Raw genomic sequence first — 24,872 nt, 5'->3', positions numbered from 1 at the left:
GTGTGCTGATCCTACGCATGGTGGGTACAGCCCAATGTTGTTTTCCTAGTGCTGTTTTTCTTTACATGGTTTTTGCCATTATCGCTTGTGTTTTGCCCCACCCCCCATGAAGATACTTACCCCATTAAAAACATCAAATAGGCTTTCATCTGTATAGCAAAGGGAACCAGCTCTGCCAAAATGGTGAAGGCTTTTTATTATCCCTTCTCATCCCCAAAGAGGTGTTATGAGTGCAAACTGACTCAGCCATACAAAAGGGAGAGTGACTTTTCATCCTATCTTGAGGAAATCACTGTCCTAAAGATTGCAGTGGGTGTACCCTAGAATTAGTACAAGTACACTGTAATGAGACATTCAGTACCTTGGTACACACTGCTGGATGCAAGGAAGGCAATATTTCAGCCAAGACTAAATTTTGTCCTTGGATTACCAATTCTTCCATTTTCCTAGTTTAAAAATGCACCTTTATAGTTGGGGGAATAATTAATCACCCTGTTTTCTCCCATCATGTTTTTATGCTAAGCGAAGTTTTGCAAGAAAACATCCAATGGTTTTGAAGGCTGGGTTCGGATTATGGATTTAATCACATCAACCCACAGTGAAAAAGCCAACATTGCTTCTGTGTAGCCAAGTTTGCCATTACATTTTCTCTCTCCTTCCCACGCAGAAGGGCTTGAACTCTGTGTTGGGACTAGGTTAGTGTCCAAGTATGACCTCAATTAAAATTCTGGGTTCCTCCTTTTCATCTCTGAGGTCTCCAGGCTCGCTGGGATGATTATACATGTGGAGGAGGGCCTCCCAGAAGACTCACCCACATAATAAGGAGTGTAACAGGGCGTCTGCAGTGCATTCTGTACAGTGGTCTCTTTGGCAAACCCAAAGTCTGTGAGCTTGAGTACTGCATTCTTTTCTTTGGATGTGTAAAGTAGGTTTTCAGGCTGCAATGGCACCAAGAGAAAAGGTAATCGCAACAACACAGAAGAAGGGTCTCAAAATAAATTCTATTGGGCTATACTCCTAATTCATCCATGCGGCCTCCCATTACCAACCATGAACTGCTGCACTCTCTCTCCTCACTTCTGCACCCAGATTTAGGATCATTCCCCTTCCACAGTAGGCAGCATCTTTGCCTAGAGCAGGCATCAAAATCCTTCCCAACCCAATAATCACAGAAAAATGGGCTCAGTCCTGCACCCACTGGAGTCAATGACAAAATTCCCACTCCACTGTGGGCCTGTGTCCCCCCTGCCACCCCACTCACAGGTGGCAGTCTCCGCCCTCACACCAGCACCCCGACCCAAAGGTCTGGACTTACCGGTTGTTTGCTCAGCTCCTGACTGAGGACCTGAGTCCCTGAACTTGAACTGCTACTCAGCCCTGCCTGAGGGTCTGAGCCCTGTGTTTGTTGCGGCCCCGCCCTGAGCTAGGGCCTGGGCTTATACACTGAGCCCGGTATCTTGTTGCTGCCCCGCCCTGCTCCAGAGGGCCTGGACCTGTTTGTACTGTTGGTGCCCAGCCCCTGCTCCAGAGGGCCTGGGCCTGTTTGTACTGTTGGTGCCCAGCCCCTGCTCCAGAGGGCCTGGGCCTATTTGTACTGCTGTTGCCCAGCCCCTGCACCAGAGGGCCTGGGCCTAAGTGCATTGCTGTTGCCCAGCCCCTGCTCCGGAGGGCCTGGGCCGCCTAACGTTGTTCCCTGTCCCTCCTACAGACTCCCACCCACTCCACTGTGTCCCAGCCCGGGACATTCCCTACATGGCATCTAATCTGATTAAGATATCGGTCCATGCTTTGTGTTTCCATGAGGCATTCAGGCAGTAGGAGCTAAAAACCAGGGTACCGGTAACAGCTCCATCTTAAGAACCGGATCCATGGCCAGTGTCTGACACTACTCTATTAAAACCAGCACAAAGATACAGCTTTTCCCCCAAAACTGAACTAATTCTGTCCTTGCAATCTGTGTACTAGCACCCTTGCACAGTGCACTCTGAGAGAAGAGGAGGAAGGTTCTTAAACCCTGAGTCAAAGGGCACTGGTAGTTAAAGTATTAGTAAGCAAGGACTTTATTTAACTTCACTGGGAGGGAGAAGAAAACACTCTGAAATTACAGTTCTGTACACAGATATGCCCTCTTTCACACTGGGGCTATTAGGATGGAAGAAACATGTTTTGAGGAAGGACTTGAAGGAGGAGGGAATTGAGGGATGGCTAACCAGTTTGTACCATTTCTGCATTAACCTGCTGTGCATATGGCACGTGTTGTGTAGCCAGCCAGCATCTAGTTCTCATGCTTATGTTTGGCAGTGGCACAAACTCAGCTCCGCCAAAGTACATGGAATGTAGTCTCTTAACTTGTAAATCATCCTCCAAGTCCCTCTTTAAAACACACTCCTTCCATGAGCCCTACAAACTCTAGTCCTCCTTTCAACTAAATGTGAACAGAAATAGATGCTAGAAAACACACACACACAAATGAATAAGTTGTGGAATGGGAATAGGACAGGTGCTAACCCCCATCACTAAATCAATTGTTCTTTGTTACATCCCATCCCTCATTTGTACATTGAGTATTTAGATTGTACACTCTTTGGGGGCACTGGTCTTGTCTTTATTTTTGCTAAGCACACTATAAACACTATGTAAATACAGTAATTTAATAGCAAAAGCCTGCCAAATCTCCCCCACTAAATAGGCTGGAAAATATTAGCTAGTACCTTAAATCAGTTCTGCATGGTAGTGTTAAATGAGCTCTCCCTACTCCTCCTGATTCTGAACTCAGCAATAATATTAAGAATATTTAAAAAGTTGCATTTACATCTTGACTGCCTCAGAGCTGAGTTTGCAAGAGCTGTAAGCAGTGCCACTGCCATAACAAATGGGTGCCAACCATAAAACACATCCTACGTATAAAGTGGGCTCGCACAGAAATGGTACAAGTGTGTCAAATGTCTATTTCAGGACAGGCTGTATCTCCTCTGCTGAATGGGACTGAGGCATTATCAGTGATGCTGAGGAACACTAAATAGCCAGGGGTATAGTTCTACATGGCCTTATGGAGAGGATAGCTGAGTGCACCAACACCTGTCTTGCAAGTGTGTATACTGTATGCAGGCCAGGCATTCTTGCTTCTCTGGAATAGCCTGAGGTTCTTACCACTGTTCTAAATCAGGGTCTGAAATCCAGACCTGCTTTCCGGAATGATTCTCTTCAGTATTGTGCCACAAATAATTATCAGGTACTAGCATCTTCCAACATCATCTTCTTTTTCATTAGCTATTTTAAAACATTCTTGGAGAGAGAGACAACTTAAGAAATATTCAGACGGGACTGCACTGTATTTTTTTTACCTGCTGTTGTTACAACACCTCAGATTGCTAATGAAAAGTGATTAGATTTAAAAAATCATAGAATCATAGTAATGTAGGACTGGAAGGGACCTATGTTAGCAACAAGAAGAAAGTCAAGGAAAGTGTGGGCCCCTTACTGAATGAGGGAGGCAACCTAGTGACAGAGGATGTGGAAAACGCTAATGTACTCAATGCTTTTTTTGCCTCTGTCTTCAAAAATGTCAGCTCCCAGACCACTGCACTGGGAAGCACAGCATGGGGAGGTGACCAGCCCTCTGTGGAGAAACAAGTGGTTCAGGATTATTTAGAAAAGCTGGACGAGCACGAGTCCATGGGGCCAGATGCGCTGCATCCGAGGGTGCTAAAGGAGTTGGCAGATGTGATTGCAGAGCCATTGGCCATTATCTTTGAAAACTCAAGGCGATCAGGGGAGGTTCCGGATGACTGGAAAAAGGCTAATGTAGTGCCCATCTTTAAAAAAGGGAAGGAGGAGGATCTGGAGAACTATAGGCCAGTCAGCCTCACCTCAGTTCCTGGAAAAATCATGGAGCAGGTCCTCAAGGAATCAATTCTGAAGCACTTAGAGAAAAGTGATCAGGAACAGTCAGTGTGGATTCACCTAGGGCAAGTCATGCCTGACTAACCTAATTGCCTTCTATGATGAGATAACTGGCTCTGTGGATGAGGGGAAAGCAGTGGATGTGTTATTCCTTGACTTTAGCAAAGCTTTTGCTACGGTCTCCCACAGTATTCTTGCCAGCAAGTTAAAGAAGTATGGGCTGGATGAATGGACTATAAGTTGGATAGAAAGCTGGCTAGATCATCGGGCTCAGCAGGTAGTGATCAATGGCTCCATGTCTAGTTGGAAGCTGGTATCAAGCGGAGTGCCCCAAGGGTCGGTCCTAGGGTCGTTTTTTTCAGTATCTTCATTAATGATCTGGAGGATGGCGTGGACTGCACCCTCAGCAAGTTTGCAGATGACACTAGACTGGGAGGAGTGGTAGATACGCCGGAGGGTAGGGATAGGATAAAGAGGGACCTAGACAAATTAAAGGATTGGGCCAAAATAAATTTGATGAGGTTCAACAAGGATAAGTGCAGAGTCCTGCACTTAGGACGGAAGAATTCCATGCACTGCTATAGACTAGGGACCGAATGGCTAGGCAGTAGTTCTGTAGAAAAGGACCTAGGGGTTACAGTGGACAAGAAGTTGGATATGAGCCGACAGTGTGCCCTTGTTGACAAGAAGGCTAACGGCATTTTGGGCTGTATAAGTAGGAGCATTGCCAGCAGATCAAGGGACGTGATCATTCCCTTCTATTTGACATTGGTGAGGCCTCATCTGGAGTACTGTGTCCAGTTTTGGGCCCCACACTACAAGAAGGATGTGGAAAAATTGGAAAGAGTCCAGCGGAGGGCAACAAAAATGATTAGGGGGCTGGAGCACATGACTTATGAGGAGAGGCTGAGGGAACTGGGATTGTTTAGTCTACAGAAGAGAAGAATGAGGGGGGATTTGATAGCTGCTTTCAACTACCTGAAAGAGGATGGATGTAGACTGTTCTCAGTGGTAGCAGATGACAGAACAAGGAGTAATGGTCTCAAGTTGCAGTGGGGGAGGTTTAGATTGGATATTAGGAAAAACTTTTTCACTAGAAGGGTGGTGAAGCACTGGATGGGTTACTTGGGGAGGTGGTCAAATCTCCTTCCTTAGAGGTTTTTAAGGTCAGGCTTGACAAAGCCCTGGCTGGGATGATTTAGTTCGGGATTGGTCCTGCTTTGAGAAGGGGGTTGGACTAGATGACCTCCTGAGGTCCCTTCCAACCCTGATATTCTATGATTCTTGAGAGGTCATCTAGTCCAGCCCGCACACCCTGAAGCAGGACCAAGCATAGCATCCTAGACAATCCCTGACAGTTGTTTGTCTTACCTGTTCTCAAAAACCTCCAGTGACATGAATTCCACAGCCTCCCTTGGGAACCCATCCCAATACTCAACTATCCTTACAGATAGAAAAGTTTTCCTAATATCTAACCTAAATCTCCCTTACTGAAGATTAAGTCCATTACTTCTTGGCCTACCTTCAGTGGACATAAAGAACCATTGATTACCGTCCTTTTTATAACATTACTTAACATATCTGAAGATTTATCAGGTTCCCCTCAGTCTTCTTTTCTCAGGACAAAACATACCCAGTTATTTTAACATTTCCTCATAGGTTAGTTTCTTAAACCTTTTAACATTTTTGTTGCTCTCCTCTAGATTCTCTCCAATTTGTCTACATCTTTCCTAAACTGTGGTGCCCAAAACTGGATACAATATTCAGCTGGAGTGTCACCTCTGCTGAATAGAACAAGACAATCAGATCCCTTGTCTTACATATAATACTCCTGTTAATATACCCCAGAATATTAGCCTTTTTTTATAATTGCATCATATTGATGAGTCATATTCAATTTGTGATCCACTGTAACCCAAGATCTTTTTCAGCTGTACTGTGTCTAGCAGTTTTTCCCCATTTTGTAGTTGCACATTTGATTTTTCCTTCCTAAGTTTAGTACTTTGTCTGAAATCAACAAGATGAAATCCAGTAAAAGACCAATTCTGCAATTTGTCAAGGTCATTTTGAATTCTAATCCTGTCCTCAAAAGTGCTTGCAACCCTCCCAGTTTGGTATCAGCTGTACATTTTTTGAGTACGATCTTTCAACCAGTTGTGCACCCACTTTATAGTGTGGGCCACATTTTCCTAGTTTGCTTATGAGAATGTCATGTGGGACTGTGTCAAAAGCCTTATTAAAATCAAGATGTATCACAACTACTGCTTTCCCCTGTCTCGTAGGTCAGTAACCCTGTCAAAGAAGGAAATTAGGTTGGCTTGGCATGATTTGTTCTTCACAAATCTATATTTGCTACTAGTAGTTAGCACCGTATTATTCTCTAGTTGTTTCTAAACTGATTGTTTACTAATTTGTTCCGGTATCTTTCCAGGTATCAAAGTTAAGCTGACTGGTTATAATTCCCCACCTCCTCTTTGTTCCCCTTTTTAAAGATTTGTCCTTCTCCAGTCCTCTCAGAACTCATGGAGGATGGGTGAGGTCCCAAAGATAATCGCTAATGGTTCTCAGATTGCTTCAGCAAGTTCATTAAGTACCTTAGGGTGAATTTCATCAGGCCTTGCCAACTTGAATACATCTTAAATATCTAAATATTTTCTTTAACCTATTTTTTTCCTATTCTGGCTTGTGTCCTTCCCCCTTGTTGTTAATATTAATTATGTTAAGCATCTGGTCACATTGAAACCTTTTTTTTAGCGACGACTAAAACAAAACAAAACACCCCGATCTTTCTTGATGTCTTCCATCATTAGCTCTCTTTTCCCACTAAGTAGTGTACCCGTGCTTTCCTTCATCTTTTTCTTTCTCCTAATGTATTTATAAAACCTCTTATTGTCTTTTATATTCCTTGCTTGATGTAACTCATTTCGCACCTTAGCCTTTTTGATTTTGTCCCTACACATTTGCACTGTTCTTTTGTATTCATCCTTAGCAATTTGTCCATGTTTCTCTGTAGGATTCCTTTTTGATTTTCAGGTCATTAAAGCAGCCAAACTGATTTCTTGCTAGTCCTACTATCTCTTCTTCACAACAGGATAGTTTACCGTTGTGTCTTTAATATTGTCACTGAGAAATTGCCAGCTCTTCTGAATTCTTTTTTCCTTAGAATTTTCTTCCCTTGGGACCTTACCTACTAGTTCTGAGTTTTCTGAAGTCTGCTTTTTTAAAGGCCATTGTCCTTATTCCGCTGCTCTCATTCCTTCCTTTCCTTAGAATCATGAAATCGGTCATTTCATGATCAACCCAAGTTGCCTTCCTCCTTTGCAACCAATACCTCCCTGTTAGTCAGGATCAAGTCTAAGATTAATTTCTCTTCCCCCTACCCAGTTTGTTTATTTTGTGTGGAATTGGTTTCACACTTTCCTCTACATAGGCAGTTTCTCCTTTTTCTGTGGTCTTTTTGAAAACATAAAATAGGAAAATATGATTCTGAAACCACAAAAACTGACAAGGGGACTTCAGGTGTGGGTGCAGTATCTGAAACAACTTAATACATTTTTTTCAATTAACTTGACTTCAAGTTGAATGTCTCTTTAATATCAGTTATGACTACCTAGATCTGTGTTGAATATGTAACTGAAAACAACTGGCTTTGGTATCGGTGGGTATTCAGACCCTGAACTGATTGGGCATGACAGATCCTCCCAATACTGGCGTGAAACAGGTACACTTTGGTTACTTTACTGCAGGGGTGCTGGAAAAATTTGTACAGTGAGGGCGCTGAGAGCCATTGAACAAAACTGTAAACCCTGTATATAATGGAAACCACTTCAAGCCAGGGGGTGCAGCGGCACCCCTACTTCCAGCACCTATGCTTTACTGTACTCATAAATGTTATATAAATCAGCATCATCCACTTGTTTTCAGTTTAACTTTTCTCCCCTGCACAGGCCTCACCTTGACATCTCTATGGGCAATGTTCATTGCATGCAGATACTGGATGGCTGTTCCGATGTCTCTCATTATCTCAGAGGCCTCTATAAATATAATTTTAGAGAAAGGTCATATTAACATTCCCACTGTAGCACAGAGACATGCTTGGGAATGTTTCTGAGTTACATCCAGCTTGTCTGTATACAGGGCTAGCGTCAACGCTGGAAAACCTAAAATTAGCCTCAACAGCTGTGTTTTTGTTTTGAAGGCAATCATACCCCACAATCCCCCCCTGGCAGCTCAGCCATTCTCATGAGCAGGCACAGTAACTTAAATAGTTGAGACTCCTGCTCTGTGTGTACTTGTAAATTAATGCTCTGCTGTGCTCATCAGAACAGAGTATTAAGGGCATAACAGAGTGATGGAGCAATGCGCAAGATCATGAAGAAAGTGCCCCTGGGTATATTTTTGGGTTGCCCAGCAGAGAAGTTTAACTAACAGTGCGCACCTATTTCTGGAGGGGCTAAAAGTTCTTTTAGCATCAGGTCAACATCATAATAAAATAATACCATGGTAGGTTACATTTTTGGTCCTCATCAGCCTTAACAGTGTCTCCTCATATAAAAATAAAAGTGAATTAACCATTTTATCCAGCAAAGCCTATCCTAGTATATTTTGTCACCAATTTATTTTGATGTCTAATTTCTGCACTTGATACATACTCCAGTAGGAAATTCTAGTGGCCAGTGAGCTGTCTGTCCCCCCAGCAACAGATTTCATGATGTGCAGCCTGGAAGAGTTCATCAACTTGCGGCAGCCAGAAGAGCCTTGGTTGTGGCCTCCCCCGGCTCTGTGTGCTGAGCAGTTATTGTTGAGCAAGTGCTGGTTTTGGCTTCAACCCCCTAAGGTACCTCACCTGCAGGCTCTCTCTCATTTTCTCTGTTCCCACTGTTATGGATCAACACTATCTTAAATCCACAAGTCTACAGAAATATCTACATTATCCAATATTGTCTGAATTAACAGAGGTCAGAGTTAATATCTTTAACTTGGCCGTTTGTTTCCTGCACAGGTAGAAGCATAACTAAAGTGATGCTCTCAGCTTCAGAGGCTGAGGGGAAAAGCCAAGATTATTGTACTGTACCCAGGAAAACCTAGTTTATATAGACCCATCTGGATATAAAGCAAGTCTCCTGCTTTGGCTGGAATATCCAGGTCTGGACTGATACAGAGATGCTTTTGCTTGAGAGCATAAACTGTGCCCTGTCAGGCAGGAACAATCAAAGGGAGGAAAAATGCATCCCATTTGGAAGCTGTGAGGCTAAAAGCTTGCATACCCTTCTCCCTTACTACCTAGGCCTTGAGCACTGGGAAGCTATCTGCTAGGTGGGTGGAGAGTGGAAGATCAGTGGATCTTGGGAGGTCCCTCAAAGAAAGAGGGATATTAATTTCTCAGCGCCTGTTGCGCAAGTGGAGTATTTTTCTCTTGTAGTCCCCAAAGGTTTGTGAATGGGTATCTGGGAGAAAACACACTAAGGCCTGGTCCACACTAGGACTTTAATTCGAATTTAGCAGCGTTAATTCGAATTAACCGTGCACCCGTCCACACCAGGAAGCCATTTAATTCGACCTAGAGGGCTCTTTAGTTCGAATTCGGTACTCCACCCCGACGAGGGGAGTAGCGCTAAATTCGACATGGCTATGTCGAATTAGGCTAGGTGTGGATGCAAATCGAACTTAGTAGCTCCAGGAGCTATCCCACAGTGCACCACTGTGTTGACGCTCTGGACAGCAGTCCGAGCTTGGATGCTCTGAGCAGCCATACAGGAAAAGTCCCGGGAAAATTTGAATTCCTTTTCCTGTCTGGACAGTTAGAATCTCATTTCGTGGTTGGACATCGGGGCGAGCTCAGCAGCACCGGCAGCGATGCAGAGCTCTCCAGCAGAGGAGTTCATGTAATCTCTGAATAGAAAGAGGGACCCAGCATAGACTGACCGGGAACCCTTGGATCTGATCGGTGTGTGGGGCGAGGAGTCTGTGCTTTCGGAGCTGCGCTCCAAAAAATGGAATGCAAAGACCTACGAGAAGGTCTCCAAAGCCATGAGAGACAGAGGATACAGCCGGGATGCAACGCAGCGCCGCGTGAAAATCAAGGACCCCAGACAAGGCTACCAAAAAATCAAAGCGGCAAACGGACGCTACGGAGCCTGCCACCACTGCCCCACCAGTGACCATGGACTCTGACGATGGGACAGTGTCGACGGCCAGTTCCTCGGCGATGTTCGCGGACGGGGAAGATGAGGAAGGGTTTGTGGAGGACGAGGCAGGCGACAGCGCTTACAACGCTGCTTTCCCCGACAGCCAGGATCTCTTCATCACCGTCACGGAGATCCCCTACCAACCGTCCCCGGCCATTAACCCGGATCCTGAATCAGGGGAAGGAGCAGTCGGTAAGTGCTTTAACCATGTAAACTTTTATTCTTAATATAACAGGAATCTGAAGTGTGTGAAAAGGAGGGATAGAACAGAAATCCTCCTGGGAGATCTCCACGAAGCTCTCCTGGAGGTAATCGAAAAGCCTCCGCAGGAGGTTCCTGGGGAGAGCTGCCTTATTGGGTGCTCCGTGGTAGCACACTTTTCCACGCGAGGCTTTCATGAGGTACTCAGGGAGCATTGCCTCCCCGAGCACGGCTGCATAGGGCCCTGGTTTGTGCTGGCTTTCACGCAGCATGCGCTCTCTATCTCCTTCAGTGACCGTCCTCAGGGTGATCTCGCTCGGAGACTCCTGCATCTAATTAGGGGAATTACTGTAATGTTACGCCTGGTCCCAAGTATTTTTAAAAAATCTCCGGACAGACGGCATAGCAGAGACTCAGCACGCTGCTGCGTGACGAGCGTAACGGAAACCCAAAGAATCAAATGGACGCTCATGAAGGGAGGGGGGACTGAGGACGCAAGGTATCCCACAGTTCCTGCTGTCTCCAAAAAGCATTTGCATTCTTAGCTGAGCTCCAAATGCTTCTAGGGTCAAAAACAGTGTCCGCGGTGGGTCAGGGCATAGCTCGGCAATTTACGCAGCCCCCCACCCACCCCCAGAAGTGAAAGGGAAAACAATCCTCTCTTGACTCTTTTACATGTCACCCTATCTTTAATGAATGCTGCAGATAGACGCGATGGTGCAGCACTCAACACCAACATCCTTGCTCCCCCCACGCTATGGATGGCTGATGGTACAATAAGACTGATATCCATCGTCATCATCAGCCTATTGGCACATGGGGCAGTGCAAAAGGACTGGTAACCATGCAGACTACCATCCGTTAGGTCGATCAAGGGCGCCTGGCCCTAATTTTTCCTGGTAGATGGTACAGTATGGCTGATAACCATCGTCATCATAGCAACAGAGGGCTGAGCTTCATCAGCCCCCACCCTTCATGTGTCAAGAAAAGATTCAATTGCCCCTGGACTAGCAGCAGGATGCTGGGCTCCTCTCCTCCACACTCCTTAATGTCCTATCTGGACTATCATAGCAACTGGAGGCTGCCTTCCACTCATTTCTCACTAACAAGTCACTGTGTCTTATTCCTGCATTCTTTATTACTTCATCACACAAGTGGGGGGACAATGCTATGGTAGCCCAGGAAGGCTGGGGAAGAATGGAATGAACAGGTGGGGTTGTTGCAGGAGCACCCCCTGTGAATAGCATACAGCTCATAATCTATGCAGGATCTGACACAGAGCAGCTGTGCTCTCTGGTTCTCTGATACAGTGGTTCTCTAGTACACTTGCCCATATTCTAGGCAGGACTGATTCTATTTTTAGATACCAAAAAGGAGGGATTGACTCAGGGAGTCATTCCCAATTTTGGCTTTTGCGCCCCTGGCTAAGAGCAGCCGGGGCACTTATGACAGCAGCAAATGGTGCAGTGCAAAAGGACTGGTAACCATGCCCATCTTATTACCAATTTATGGTATGGTAGATGGTACAGGCTGGTAACCATCTCTGCTGTCATGCAAAAGCAAAAGCATGCTGCTGTGTAGCGCTGCTGGACCGCCTCTGTCAGCGGCATCTAGTACACATACGGTGACAGGCACAAAAGGCAAAACAGGCTCCATGGTTTCCATGCTGTGGCATCTGCCAGGGCAATCCAGGGAAAATGGGCTTGAAATGATTGTCTGCTGTAGCTTTCCCGGAGGAAGGGATGACTGACGACATTTACCCAGAACCACCCGCGAAAATGGTTTTTGCCCCATCAGGCACTGGGATCTCAACCCAGAATTCACAGAGACAGACTAGACTGTGTTCATTGTTCTCAAAAATTTATCTTTGCAAGGAATTCACTCCCTTTTTCCCATCACACAGCTTCGACTGTCTCCAGACCTGCCACAGCATCCCCCTCACAGAGGCTGGCAAAGATTAGGCGGCGAAAGAAAAAGACAGGGGACGAGATGTTCGCTGAACTTATGGGGTGCTCCCGAGACGAGGCGGACCAGCAGAGCCAGTGGAGGGAGACCCTCTCTCTGTACCAGCGCTCACACAGCGAACGGGAAGAGAGGTGGCATGAGGAAGACAAGCAGGCGACTCAAACGCTGCTTGGACTAATGAGGGAGCAAACGGACATGCTCCTGCGCCTTGTGCATGTTATGCAGGACCTCAGGCAGGAGGACAGAGCCCCCCTGCAGTGTATCTGCAACCGCCCTCCCCCGCCACAAAGTCCCATACCCCCCTCACCCAAAATAACCAGAAGGAGGGGCGCCAGAGGCCGTGTAAACTGTCACTGCACCCCAGCAGAGTGCTCAAGTACCCAAAAGCTCTCATACCCTAAATTTTGAGAAGTCCTTCCCTTCCTGACTCACCCAAGCCCCCATCCCAGTTTCATCCCCTAACTGTCTAGTTGATAATAAAAAATACTTTTCTGTTAATTACTTTTTCCGTCATGTTCTTTTAGAGGAGACTGTGTTTGAAGGGGGGGGAAGGGAGTTGGTAATTTGACAGGACAATCACCTTTACCAGGGTACAGACATGGGGGCAGGATCAGCAGCAGGTCACACACACACACTGCAGTCAGTACGCACCCTGGTCGGTATGGGAGGTGGTTTGCAGGTTCTGTGTGGGTGGGGGGGTACGTGACTTTGTAGCGGGGGAGGGGGGTTACAGATCTCATGCAACGGTCCCTGTCCTGGACCACAGAGCCACGCAGCAGAGGAATCTGTATCCGTCCTCCCCCGCCAAAAGGCCACATAGCCCCCGCACACAGAGTCCCAAAAAGGAGGGATGGCAGGCTCCGTTGAAACATCCAGACTGGCACTGCAGACCGCTCTGGGAGCAGGAGCCTGTCATTCCTCGAGTTTACAGGCGGTCTTTACATCACTGCACACCCTACCCAGCACAGTCCGTGTCCCGGTTTCAACCCTGTAACGCAAAGTCATCAATAAAGAAACCTTTGTAAAGTTACAGTGGAACATGTATTTTATTTTTAAACGTGTGTTGGAAGTTGGGGAAGCGGGGTGGGCGGGGTATGTAACTGCAGATGCTAGTCAACAGTCACTTGGTAAAGAAACAGGGGCAGGTTCAGCTTCTCTGTAAAGAAACTGAACAGTCACAGGTCACGCTGCTCACTGCTCGCTGGTACTTGAAGAGTTCCTTGTCGCTGTGTAAGGCGCCTGCACAGAGCTTCACGAGCCAGGGCATTAGTGGGTAGGCTGGGTCCCCAACGATCACTATAGGCATCTGCACATCCCCAAGACTTATTTTGTGGTCCGGGAAGAAACTACCTTCCTGCAGGCGTCTAAACAGACCACAGTTCCTGAAAACACGCACGTCATGAACTTTGCCTGGCCACCCGACGTTGATGTTGGTAAAACGTCCCCCATGGTCCACCAGTGCTCGCAGCACCATTGAAATGTAGCCCTATTTCTCAGCAGCTGACTGTGGAAGAGGTGGACGATAAGGTGCGAGGAGTTGACAACGGCCATAACTGCAGCGGGATCCGTGCTCAAAGTGCTGTGGCGCCCGCGCTGTCACTGAGCAGAAAAGTGCACGAACAGATTGCCCGCAGGCGCTTTCAGGGAGGGAGGGAGGGAGGGAAGGCGTGATTGACGGTTCAATGATGACAGTTACCCAAAACCACCCTCGACACATTTTCCCCCCCAGCATGCATTGGGGGGAAATCCCAGAATTCCAATGGGCAGCGGGGAGTGCGGGAACTGTGGGATAGCTTCCCACAGTGCACCGCTTCCAAAGTCGACACTGGCCCCGTTACTGTGGACTCACACAGTCGAACTAGTGTATTTAGTGTGGATACACAACTTCGACTTCATAAGGTCGATTCCACAAATTCGAATTAAGTTGATTCGAAATAGTCTTGTAGTGTAGAAATACCCTAAGTATACAATGCATAAAAGTCATGTTGTTATCAGGGTAGAATCACCTACAGCCACAGAACCATTCTTTCCCTCTGGAGTCTTGTATCTGACAGAATTACACAGAACACTCCTTAGAACTGCATCCAGTTCATGTGCTCCACATGAGTCGCTCATGCCTCTTGAGGGATTCGTCATAGACTAGAGATTAGCATAGGAAACTGGGAATCAGAAAACCTGGCCTCTATACCAACCTTGCACAACGGTCACGATAATTTACAATCCAGGTATAAATTCCACTCACCTACCCATTTTGCGAGGACAATAATGAAACAACTCTAATAATATTTTACTCTTCAGTAAAAATAAGCCACTTCTCCTGCAGAGAGTGGGCAACTAGAATTTTGCAGTCATGTGCATTTATGGTACTGTCCAAATAATAAGTAATAATGATAATTAAAAAACAACAAGGCTGTTGTGTTCCAGGCTCTCTCACTGATTCACTGTGGGACCTTAAACAAGTCATGTAGCCTTTCTGTACAAAGTGTTTGTTATAATCATTTATTCACAACACAGCTGAACACAACTGATGCTACTAAAGGAAGGGACTGCATGTCAGGATGGGGGTACACTGGCAGAGCTGTGTGAGGACCAGGAATCAGAACAGCAGTGGCTCCTGCAGTTTAGTACTAAAGTGTATAGGCAGATGTGTATCAGGAAGTTTTCATCTAGCTTTCCACATTATGCCTAAATCTAGCCAATTCTGGTAGCTTCTCATTTTCTTAAGCTCTGACATTAAATTGTTTTAAAGATAAAAAATAGAAATGTAAAACATCAGGAAACAAAACTGAACCCAATAAAGTTCCTGCAAAAACTATGCAAACATTTTCCATTTATTTTGGGTAGGGAGGGAGGGTGAAGGAAATAAAACCTTACCAACTTTCTCATGACATTCTACCTTTCTCTGTGAAAGCTTGGTCTCCTCGCTCCTGGATCCTACTGAATAGCTCCCCTCCCTCCATGCTGAAACAGAGAACACATACAAAACAAACTCAGGGGGACGAACAAAAGAAAATCTCCACCAGACTGTGCATCATCTTGTGTGCATGGACCTGCAGCAACTGTGGTTTTATGTAAGTTAGGTAAACTGCCTGCCTTGCTAAATAATCTGTAATATAATAATAACCTTGCTAAATAATCTGTTCCTGATAGGTCCAGTGCAGATTGCTGTCCTGCTCTACCATTAAATTAAAAAAAACCAAATAAAACCCAGGAGTTTTGAGGCTTGTGATTTAATATGTAGTGAGGCATTTCCCAGAAAACAGAATCACTGACATTGGTAACGTGCCACACATCTCTGCTGGGGGACGAGAAATGACAGGTTAGATGCTGGTTCAGAAGGCTGATAGCAATCTTGTGGTCTTACTGCATTGCTAAAAAGTTCTTTAAGGTTTGGGGATGAGGAAAACAACCCAAGCAAGCAAGCAAATAAGGAACTGATAAGAGAATTTAAATGTCCTTCCCCCCGCACCCCCGAGGAAGACAACATTGCAACAGTGGCACCAAGAGAGTAGGGGACAGTGGGAAGAATTAGGGTTAAGTAATAGCCTGAGGGGAGCCAAACGACCTTATAAGGACAGTCAGCCCCCCATGAGAATGTATCGAGGAAAGTGACAGATGCATGTTTGAATATATGTATTAATTACACCCACGTTTCCATAAAGATACTTTTCTCTGAGTGCAAAGGAAGGTTAGTTTCATGATTAGTCTTCTTGTTCCTCCCACAGACAGGCTGCTTGGAGCAGCTGCAGGTTTCCCCATAAATCCTATAAAGAGAGACATGCACTAGGCTACTGCATGGCAAGACTGTGCAGCCAGGACTGCTCCCAGCTCTTACATCTAGAGGTCACATTCCCTCTACTCTCCAGAATATGGATCAGGTGGAAGGGACTTTCCTGGTTCGTACCATTCCATGACGATGAGGAGGCATCTTTTCCCCTGATGTATGTTCTCATACACATTCAGAATGTGGACAATATGGGGACATCCTGACGCCTTCCAGTGATGATCCACCTCCTGTCGTGCTTTTGGGCTGTCATACAGGAGCTGTAAGGAGACAGGAGAGAGCAATGCTATCAGTTCAAGCCAGGGGTTCTCAAACTATGGGGCAGGCCTCCCAAGGGAGACATGGGAATGTGTCATGGCAGGTGCAAGCTGTGTGCTCCCCTCTCCCCCACCCCGCTTTAAGAGCTCTGTCAGCCCCAGGCAGCCAGAGCTTGTGCAGAAGGGCCAATGTGGGGATAAACAGAACAGCCATAGCCCCCGGGCTCTCCTCCCCGCCCCCCAATCCCTCACCGGGATGCGGTGGGGCTCCAGCTGTCAGCCTCAGGGTAGCAGTAGCAGCACAGAAGTAAGGGGTAATGGGGCGCTAAGTCCGCTGTGAAAAGTGATATTGATGAATGTCACTTTTCACATTGCCTCCCTTACTTCTGTGCTGCTACTGGCATGGCGCTGCCTTCATAGCTGGCTGGCAGTATATGTACTTGTAGGAGAGGGGCATAAACAACTATAGACAAAAAGAAGGGGGGCCTGATCAAATAAGTTTGAGAACCACTGGTCTAAGCTATTCTGCTTAAATCTAGTATCTAGGGTTCAAAGGGCAGTTGCACTCAAGACTGTGGCAGGAATCCTCTTTGGCTGTCCTCTCAGCCCATAGGATGCTAGCCCATCCTGAGATGGTTTATGCTATCAGGACTGACAAGCTTCCTGGACTAGTGGGAAGGCTATAGAGGGCTATTGTTCCTTGGAGAAAAAAGGGTCTGTGGGTGCAAGGAGGAGGGTGGCATAGGGATTCCTAGATGGAGGCAGTCCAACCCTACCCACTTCTTGCTAGGAACATTCCCTTCCTCACTGGCTTGCATGGGATCCTAACGCTGCCACACACGTAGAGAAGCAGGTCTGCTCAGAGCAGCAGCTGTGGGAAGGGACTTCTTGACATGGAGCCCAGAAGAGGCACCATGCAGAGAGGCTGGCCAGCCAGTGAAGTTGGACAGGTGGGGAAAGAATGTGACGCTGTTCACCTGTTGGAGGAAGTGGGGGCAACAGAGGGGCAGGAGGTGGTCTCGTGTAGCTGGCAGGGATTACAGCATTAGCATCTAATAGCAGCGAGAGGCTAGCACTGCTCTTGGCCTTCTCCATAATAGAAGCAACTGATAGTGTGAATGAAGTAGGAGGCCCCAGCTGTCCAGACAATTTTGAAAGCAACTCTTCCTCCCCACTCCAGCCACCATGGAGCCTGAAAAAGTCAAGGTGCACTACAGAGCCCTAAAATGTAGTGAGATTTTAAACGTGTGCAGTGACTGTGTATATAGTCCTCTGTTTGTGAGTATGCTCCTTGAGTATTAACAAACCTCTAATGTTCCCAGGATTGCTGGCTAGATACTCATGCTTCTCTATTATATTCAGTGACCTATAATATTATAACCCCCTCAGTAGGTAGGTTAGGTTAGAGATTAGCTTTTCTGATCATAGGGAGCTCTGCACAACAAGAAACATATTCCCTCCCTCCCCAAAAATTATTCTGAGCAGCACAAGAGCTTTCTGATATTACCATTCCAATTATTCATCTGCCAGAAAACACCATGACTCAAAATGAACTGTGCCAGCCAGATCCGATGCCCAGTGTTCTGCATGAAACACAATTGTATATTGGCAGGCAGGAGACCTGAGTTCTATTCTAGACTCTTGTCATAACTATAAAGGGAAGGGTAACAACCCTCCTATAAACAATTCTGTAAAATCCCTCCTGACCAGAGGCACCAAAATCCTTTTACCTGTAAAGGGTTAAGAAGCTCAGGTAACCTGGCTGACACCTGACCCAAAGGACCATTAAGGGGACTTTCAAATCTTGGGAGGGGGGGAGGCTTTTGTTTGTGCTCTTTACTTTGGTGGGACTAAGCTCTTGGGACTAAGAGGGACCAGACATCAATCCATGTTCTCCAAATCTTTCTGAACAAGTCTCTCATATTTCAAACTTGTAAGTAACAACCAGGCAAGGCGTGTTAGTTTTATCTTTGTTTTCTCAACTTGTAAATGTTCCTTTGCTAGAGGGAGGTTTATCCCTGTTTGGCTGTGCTTTGAAACTAAGGCTAGAGGGGGTTCCTCTGGGCTCTTTGAATCTGATTACCCTGTAAAGTTATTTCCATCCTGATTTTACAAGATGGTTTTTACATTTTCTTTTTTAATAAAATCCTTCTTTTAAGAACCTGATTGATTTTTCATTGTTTTAAGATCCAAGGGTTTTGGATCTGTGTTCACCAGGACTAATTGGTGAGGGTATAAACTCAAGGCTACCCAGGAAAAGGGGTGTAAGGACTTGGGCGAGGGGAAGGAATTAGTCTCAAATCTGCCCAGGAAAGGGTGGAGGGGTTAGGGACTTGGGAAATATTTGGGGGAAGGCAGAGTTCCAAGTGGCTCTACCCTAAGATTTGGAACACGCTTGGTGGTGGCAGCTTACTGTTAATCTAAGCTGGTAAATAAGTTTAGGGGGTCTTTCATGCAGGTCCCTACATCTGTACCCTAAAGTTCAGTGGGGAAGGAACCCTGACAACTCTTCTACTGACCTGTTGTATGACGTGGGGCGAGTCACTTCACTTGGGCTTGTCTACACTGGGACATCCAGGAAAATTAATCTTAATTAATTAAAGGTGCATTTGAAGTGGATTAGTGAAACTCCTGCATTAAATTGTTATGCGAACACCCTTATTCAGAACTGAAGTGGCTTTAATTCTGTTTACCTTGATTCACTTCCAAAGTGAATTAAGCTAAACTGAATTAAGACCACTTTAATTTTGAATAACAGCATCCACACAGGGATTTAATGCAATTTGATTAATTCACTTCAAATTCATACCTTTAGTTAATTTGGATTAACTTTTCTGGATATCCCTGTATAGGATATCAGTTGTGACTTCTCTTCCACTCATTCCCTCTGTTTTGTCTATTTTGACATTGTAAACTCTTTAGGGCAAGAACTGTCTCATACAGTGTATCAGTACAGTGACTAGCACAATGGGTTCTTGATATTAGTTGATGCATCTCAGTGCTAATATAATAGTAGTATTAACAGAACTGGAGAAATAATGAAACTGACTCTCCACACATTACTGTCAAATGCACAAAGTAAAAAAAGGGAAAAAAATAATTTTCTCTAATTTCTTTCAGTTACTGGGGCCTTAGGAGTTAAGTATAGCAATAGTAGGTGAAATATTTTCAGAGAATTTGGCAACATCGTTATCACTGGCTTTATGAGGCCAAAGTCTGCCTCATGTCTCATTCGTTTATTATATTAGATTTCATTCAAAACGGAACTGAAAATACTTGTTGAGAACAAGTATCAGTATGTATTCTGTCATTGGTACATTAGGTGCTTAGAGAAAGAAGCATGGTCTAAAGGTTGGAGCAAGGAAATGATAGCAGCAGTTCTGGTTTCTTTTCCAGGCTCTGATACAGACTCTCCATGCGACACTGGGCCAGCCATTTACTCTCTGTGCTTCAGTTCCCCCTTCTGTAAAATGGGGGCAGCAATACAAAACTACTTCATAGGGCCTTATTATGTTTAAATCAATTAAATATTTGTGAAGTACTTTGAGATCCTTAGATGACAGGTGCCACCGCCTCTTTCTCCCTGGCAGCAGCCCCTGTTCCGGATGCAGGGAGGAGGAAGACATCGGAGTGACTATGGTGTTTATACATTACCTAGGGATTCCCCCAGGCCGGAGCCGTTAGGAAATCTTCATGCTCCTGGAGGTGGTGGAAAGCTGTCTCAGTGCAGCTGAAGATGAAACCCACAGTCTCTTCCATGGACCTGCCTCCTCTTTAGTTAAATGGCCAGGGATCCCACTGACTGGGAGTAGATGGGTCACTACAAAAAGTACTTTTCCCTCTCTTGATATTCACCCCTTCTTGTCAACTGTTGAGAATAGGCCACTTCCACCTTAATTGAATTGGCCTTATTAGTACTGACCCCTCCCTTGGTAAGGCAACTCCCATCTTTTCATGTGCTCTCTCTCTATATATATATATATATTGCTTACTGTATTTTTCACTCCATGCATCTGATGAAGTGGGTTTTAGCCCACAAAAGCTTATGCCCAAATATATTTGCTAGTCTCTAAGGTGCCACAAAAGACGCCTCATTGTTTTTGCTGATACAGACTAACATGGCTACCACTCTGAAATTTGCCTCTCACTGGAGTTCTTAGAAGGCTATTTCCTGTATAGATCAGACGATTAAAGTGTGAGAGTTCCTGCCACCCTTCCCTTTTACACAACGCTCAATCAATGAAAGTTCAATTAGCAAATGCAGATACAGTGTAATTTCCTAGTCTCTTTTTTTTTTCAACAGAAATGATCAAAAGACATTTCACAGAGCAAGGCTAGAGCAGGCATTCTGAGGCAGGGCTCAATTTTTTTTAAACACATAATTGCTAGCCAGAGGTAGACACAAAAGATGACAAGCAAGGCCGAGGGGCAATGCCCTTTGGAGAAGCTCAGTCTTGCCTCCACCACCAGCTACTGGAATAGGAATGTGTGCTAGAATTTCTACCAGAACCCTGGCCTTGGTCCTGTCATATACACTGAACTTCTACCTCTCCCCCAGAGCCTTCCTGGCTGCTGCAAAGAGCTGAGGGGAGGACAAGGAAATAGGGTTCTATTACTTTAGACCTCTCCTAACCTCCGTTTTTGGGTCTTCCCATGAAGAACTCTGGTTCTTGTTTCAGCTGCCTCTCTGAACCAACAGCATGAAAAAAACAACATGATGCTTCAGTTTCCTTGATATTTTCAGAGTTCTGAAAATCATCAGTGAAACTGATTTCCAGTCTTACCAGTTTCGCTTTGCTGTTGGTTTGGCAAGCTATTAGCAGCAGGAGGACCAGTGCCATCTTTCTACAGACTCAGGAAGATGACAAAGCTCCAGTTTACACTTAGTGCAAATTTGGAAAATGTTCTTTGCACCCATAAGAGCTAAAATCCTAATAGTGGTTTTAAATGACAGCCTAAATTTTGCAGAAATTGTTTGTAGGCCCTGCACTCATCAAGGAAAGTTTCCCTCTTGGCACAGGTGAGTGGCTTTTCCAAGTACCATTCCAAGGTATGATAAGGGCATCTCATTTTACATTTGTAACCAAAGGTTAATTTAATTTTTGTAGTACTCTTACCAGTAAAGATTTGACTGTGAAGAGTTAATATAAATCAAACCACCACTGAAATGTGAATCAAGTCCTCACATTTCTGCTCTCGATTTTTGTGTGTGCTCTCTCCCTCTCCCACTCTCTCCAGCTGTCATCTTGACATTACCATAGTCAAGTCTGGCACTAGGGAGCACACCTGGGCTGTTGGCCAGAAGCGAAGAAAGGAGGAGGTGCAGCAATCGTTTTATGTCAAAGTGCCTGCCAAAAGCCTTTTTTAGAGGGTGAGGGTTAAACTCTGGAAAATATCCTTTGTATTTATTTGGTACACAGATACCAAAAATAAGCCCTTTGCATACTATATACAGGTACAAACATATGCACCATTTTGTGCAATTAATGGTAGTAATGGAATCTGTGGGCTGGTGCAGTAGGAAACTGAGCATGGTGTGCTGTCCTCTGACAACTGTGTGATTTCCCATCGATGTACACCAAGAACTACTAAGTGATTGGTGTGTAACATTTCCATGGAAGGTGATTTTACTATTTCATCTGATTTCTGGGGCTTAAGGATACGGTTACATTGCAAAAACTCATATCAGCAATGAGACTCTGTGCCTGGGTCAACTGATTGGGACTCACACTAAAGGTCTAAAAATAGCAGTGTAGATGTTCCCACTCGGGCTGGAACCTGGGCTTTGAGACCCTCCTCCCTCACCAGGTTTTGGAGGCCAGGCTCCAGACTGAAGTCAAACTCATAGCATGAGCCCAAGTCAACTGAGAGTGGCTGTGGGTCTTGTTTTGCAGGGTAGACATATCCATTGACATTGTCCCTCTTTAGTAGATTAAGAAAAAACATCCTCTTTTTCTAGTCCCTGTGATTCCAACAAGTTCTGAGACTTGTGTTAGACCTCTAGCAGACTCACTGACTACTACTTTAGGCATCTGCACTTGAATTGAGCTGTCTCAGTAACATCTGATTTTACAAATGGTCCTCTCTAGGTTCACTCATTTACTCCCATTCCCAGCACCTAGTCTCTCCTGCAAACAGAAACTAAGTGTCCTCACCTTTCTGTTGTTCATTTCAGTCAGAGATAGGGCTGTAAGATTAGTAGAGATGGGCCTGAACTAAATGTCCAGTTATGTATGATTAATGCAGCTTTTACTTGTCCCTTTCCTCTTCCCCCACCCACAAAATGTCTCTACCACCATGGCTTTGGACCACATGTTGTCTTGCAGTCAATTCCTTATTTCTACACTTACTCTATAAAGGCAGATCTGGATGGTCTAATGCATAATGAATGTGAACATGCTGGGGAGACCACATGTGTGCCATTAGAGTGGAAAGAGAGAAGGACACTGAATCAACTATAAAGGTTTTTAAACAAGATGATTGCACCTCAATTTCAGCAAAGGCAGTTCTGATAGCTTTACTTCACTGGTTGTTAAATCATATTTTTATTAATTCAGGAAACCTTAAAAAGGCCTTTGCAAAGACTGTGAATTCTGGTGACTAAAAGGTGCATCAGGGGAAGGTAATGGAGGAGAGCCCATTGATTAATACCATTCAATAAGAGATACCGCACTGTCTTTCTCTAAGTGCTGTAATTCCCCAAAGAGGATCATGTTTTGCATTTTGCTTTACTGCTTGCTCTTAACATTAACAGCTTTTTGACCTTGAAAACAGAAAACTCTATGGGGAAGCTCAGGTATCAGTGAGATGCTGTTTCACTTACTATTTTTCCAAGACACTTCTAAACTGGAGAGGGGGTGGGGAACAGACAGTGATAGGTAAGGCTGCGAGTTTGTCACAGAGGTCACTGATTCCGTGACTTTCTGAGACCTCTGCAGCGGCCAGTGTGGCTGGCCCACAGGCCACCTGACCACCTCCGGCAGCCTCCGGGCCAGCTGCACCAGCTGCTGCGGGGGCAGTCTCAAGCCACTGCTCCCCTCCCCCAGCAGCAGGAGTTTGGATGTGTGTGGGAGGGGGCTCAGGGCTGGGGGTTGTAGTGCAGGAGGGGGTACGGGCTCTGGATGGTGATTACCTTGGGGCGCTCCCCAGAAGCGGCAACATGTCCCTCTTTCAGCTCCTAGCTCCACGTGCTGCCTCCACCCACAGGCCAATGGGAGCTGTGGAGTCAGTGCTTGGGGCAGGGGCAGTGCGTGGAGCTAGACAGATGCAGCGGCACAGGAGTCAGCAAACAGAGCTGTAAACAGGGGAGTTTGAGTGGGGGTTTGGGAGAAGACTAAGAGAGGCAGGTAGAGGAACACAAGCTACTGAAGGGAGTGTGCAGTGTTCTAGCAGTGTCTTGGTTCTTGTTGAGGGTTTGTTTTGCTGTGGGTGGTGGTGTTTTGGGTTGGTTTGTGTTTCCCAGATTTACAGGATTTAGGTGGGAAGCCTATGATAGATACAGAGGCAGCAGTTGTAGTGACCCCAGCAGTGGAAGACGACACAATGAAGATGACTGGATGTGGAAGCTGCAACATGTACATGATCCTGGAGGGGGTACCTGAAAAGAGTTTTGTCTGCATGAAGTGCCGCCTGATAGAGCTGATGGAAGAAAAGATCCGAGGATTGAAGATGCAGGTGGAAACTCTGGTTGAGTTTAGAAGGGGGTTTGAGCAGATGATGGAGCAAAGACATGATGAGGCCGAAGGGAAAAGCTCAGATTTGCAGATGGAAGCAGGACCAAAGAACTCCGAGGAGAGACTGCTGGGTGAGGAAAGTGGAAGGTGGAAGCATGTGACTAAGTGAACCAGGCAGAGGAAAAGACAGGCTAGTGAAGGAGCAATAGAGCTCAGGAACAGGTCTGCAGAGTTGGAAAATGCAGAAGAGGCACAGCAGGTGGTTGCTGAAGGTGAGAGGGCAAGGAAGAAGAGAAGAGCAGCTAGTCCTATAAGAAGAGGGGAAGAGTCAATGGAGATGACACCAAACATGAGCCCCAGGAGGATACAGGATGGGTTGCAGAGGATTGCAAGGGTGAATAGGAATCGAGAGGACTTGCAGACAGAAGGAACAGGGGATAGCCTGGAGAATCGTACCATCATCAGGAAAAGGCAGGTCTATGTGATTAGGGACTCCTTACTGAGAAGAATAGACAGGCCTGTCACCAGAGCTGATCCAGAGAACAGAAGGGTGTGCTGTCTGCCGGGTGCTAAGATACGGGATGTGGACCTGAGGCTGAAGAGGATCCTAACAGGAGCAGGAAAGAATCCGCTGATTGTCCTTCATGTGGGAACGAATGATATGGCTAGATTCTTGCTGGAACATATCAAGGGAGATTATGCCAGACTGGGGAAGACACTTAAGGAAATCGAGGCTCAGGTGACCTTCAGTGGGATTCTGCCTGTTCCTAGAGAAGGGCAACGAAGGTGTAACAAGATTATGGCGAACAACAGATGGCTCAGGCAGTGGTGCTATAAGCAGGGCTTTGAGATGTATGGCCACTGGGAGGCATTCATGGACAGAGGACTGTTCTCTTGGGAT

At 45.7% G+C, this 24,872-nt stretch overlaps 1 protein-coding gene across 3 annotated transcripts in view; it reads right to left on the bottom strand.

Annotated features, from left to right (window-relative positions):
* Positions 1–24,872, bottom strand: part of MAPKAPK3 (MAPK activated protein kinase 3) — a 115,829-nt gene that overhangs the window by 8,058 nt on the left and 82,899 nt on the right. For all 3 annotated transcript variants that reach the window (XM_045025262.1, XM_045025260.1, XM_045025263.1), the window contains 4 exons: positions 16,162–16,301; positions 15,154–15,218; positions 7,858–7,937; positions 812–938 (listed from right to left, as the gene is read on the bottom strand). In XM_045025262.1, coding sequence (XP_044881197.1) covers positions 812–938; positions 7,858–7,937; positions 15,154–15,218; positions 16,162–16,301 — 412 coding nt within the window. The remainder of the gene's footprint in view (positions 1–811; positions 939–7,857; positions 7,938–15,153; positions 15,219–16,161; positions 16,302–24,872) is intronic.

Source organism: Mauremys mutica, chromosome 7 (genome assembly GCF_020497125.1).
Source record: "Mauremys mutica isolate MM-2020 ecotype Southern chromosome 7, ASM2049712v1, whole genome shotgun sequence".
NCBI classification, from domain to species: domain Eukaryota; kingdom Metazoa; phylum Chordata; order Testudines; family Geoemydidae; genus Mauremys; species Mauremys mutica.
Note: the sequence above shows the minus strand (reverse complement) of the source record. Positions and strands in the feature narration are given on the sequence as shown.